General features: G+C 47.0%; 1 protein-coding gene across 2 annotated transcripts in view; it reads left to right on the forward strand.

The window, feature by feature from the left end:
- The window catches only part of crhr1 (corticotropin releasing hormone receptor 1), a 46,557-nt gene extending 45,259 nt beyond the window's left edge, over positions 1–1,298 (forward strand). For both annotated transcript variants that reach the window (XM_034558750.1, XM_034558751.1), the window contains exon 14: positions 1,158–1,298. In XM_034558750.1, coding sequence (XP_034414641.1) covers positions 1,158–1,298 — 141 coding nt within the window. The remainder of the gene's footprint in view (positions 1–1,157) is intronic.
- The last annotated feature ends 540 nt before the right edge of the window (positions 1,299–1,838 follow it).

A 1,838-nucleotide genomic window follows, 5' to 3' on the forward strand; every position in this document is an offset into this window, starting at 1 on the left:
TTTGCAGAGGGATACACAATCCTACTTCTCTTTCATGGAGACTTCTCCTTCATGGAGACTTCTCCTACTTCTCCTTCATGGATAAGACTTCTCCTACTTCCCCTTCATGGATGAGACTTCTCCTTCATGGATGAGACTTCTCCTACTTCTCCTTCATGGATGAGACTTCTCCTACTTCTCTTTCATGGAGACTTCTCCTTCATGGATGAGACTTCTCCTACTTCTCCTTCATGGAGGAGACTTCTCCTACTTCTCCTTCATGGAGGAGACTTCTCCTACTTCTCTTTCATGGAGACTTCTCCTTCATGGATGAGACTTCTCCTACTTCCCCTTCATGGATGAGACTTATCCTACTTCTCCTTCATGGATGAGACTTCTCCTTCATGGAGGAGACTTCTCCTACTTCTCTTTCATGGAGAAGTCTCCTTCATGGAGGAGACTTCTCCTACTTCTCCTTCATGGAGGAGACTTCTCCTACTTCTCTTTCATAGAGACTTCTCCTTCATGGAGGAGACTTCTCCTACTTCTCCTTGATGGATGAGACTTCTCCTAATTCTCTTTCATGGAGACTTCTCTTTCATGGATGAGACTTCTCCTACTTCTCTTTCATGGAGACTTCTCCTTCATGGAGGAGACTTCTCCTACTTCTCCTTCATGGAGGAGACTTCTCCTACTTCTCTTTCATGGAGACTTCTCCTTCATGGAGGAGACTTCTCCTACTTCTCCTTCATGGAGGAGACTTCTCCTACTTCTCTTTCATGGAGACTTCTCCTTCATGGAGACTTCTCCTTCATGAGACACTATAACAAACAGAGCGAGTCCAGAGGAAAGTAAATGAAAAGGTGGAAACGTGGGTGAGAAATGGAGAAAAAAGCTTCATGTTATTTAAAAGTTGGAGGAATATTTAGCTGATTTCGACAGTGTGATGGAGACTTCTCCTGGAGCGAAACACACATAAGACAACAAAGGTTTCATTTCTCAGTCTGGTTATTTCCAAAATGTTGTATAATAACAATATGAACCTTTAGTGGACTCACATCAGAGTTCTCCTTCACTACTGGTCAATAAGTCCACATCTCTAACGTTATATCTTAAATGTTCTTATAGAAGTTGAAAATAGAAACTCTCGTGTCCTTCTGCTGCTTTCCGTTGGACAGGTGCGGTCGGCCGCCAGGAAGCGGTTCCACCGCTGGCAGGAGCAGCACTCCATCCGGGTCCGGATGACCCAGGCCATGTCCATCCCCACGTCCCCTTCACGGGTCAGCTTCCACAGCATCAAGCAGTCCACGTCGCTATGAGGGACGGAGGCGTAGAGGTGTCCTGGATAAGCCCCGCCCACCCCCCACCCGCCCGTCATGGTTTTCTGCCACATCACTGGAGTACACTGAAACCCTCAGAGAGCGAGAGAGAGAGAGAGAGAGAGAGAGCGAGGCTGCATCAGCCTCCTAAAGGAGAGATGAAGGACACTGCAGGCTTCAGGAACCCAGAGGTCAGTGGACCAGGAGAGTGACTTTGGGTCCGGGTGTGAATGTACAGCACTCCATGTTGCGTAACGTTGTATTTTTGCTTGCAACACTTATTTGTATGATGTCTTTACGTCACTGAACCGGACTCCGCCCCCTCCCCTCCCCTTCCCCTCAGCGGACGCTCAAACGCAGCGGATAACTTATTAAAAATGAAGGTTTTTTTCTTCACTTTTCCTTTCAAGTGTTCTGGATATCGTGTTTGTTGATCTCGATGTCGTGCTCTCTTCCTGTTTCTCGGCGCACGTCGCGCTGCTTTTCGTCCACTTTCCAGAAGGTTTAAACACATTCCATCGTTTTCTACCTGAAGTTTTG

The sequence above is a fragment of the Cyclopterus lumpus genome, chromosome 19 (genome assembly GCF_009769545.1).
Source record: "Cyclopterus lumpus isolate fCycLum1 chromosome 19, fCycLum1.pri, whole genome shotgun sequence".
Classification (NCBI taxonomy): domain Eukaryota; kingdom Metazoa; phylum Chordata; class Actinopteri; order Perciformes; family Cyclopteridae; genus Cyclopterus; species Cyclopterus lumpus.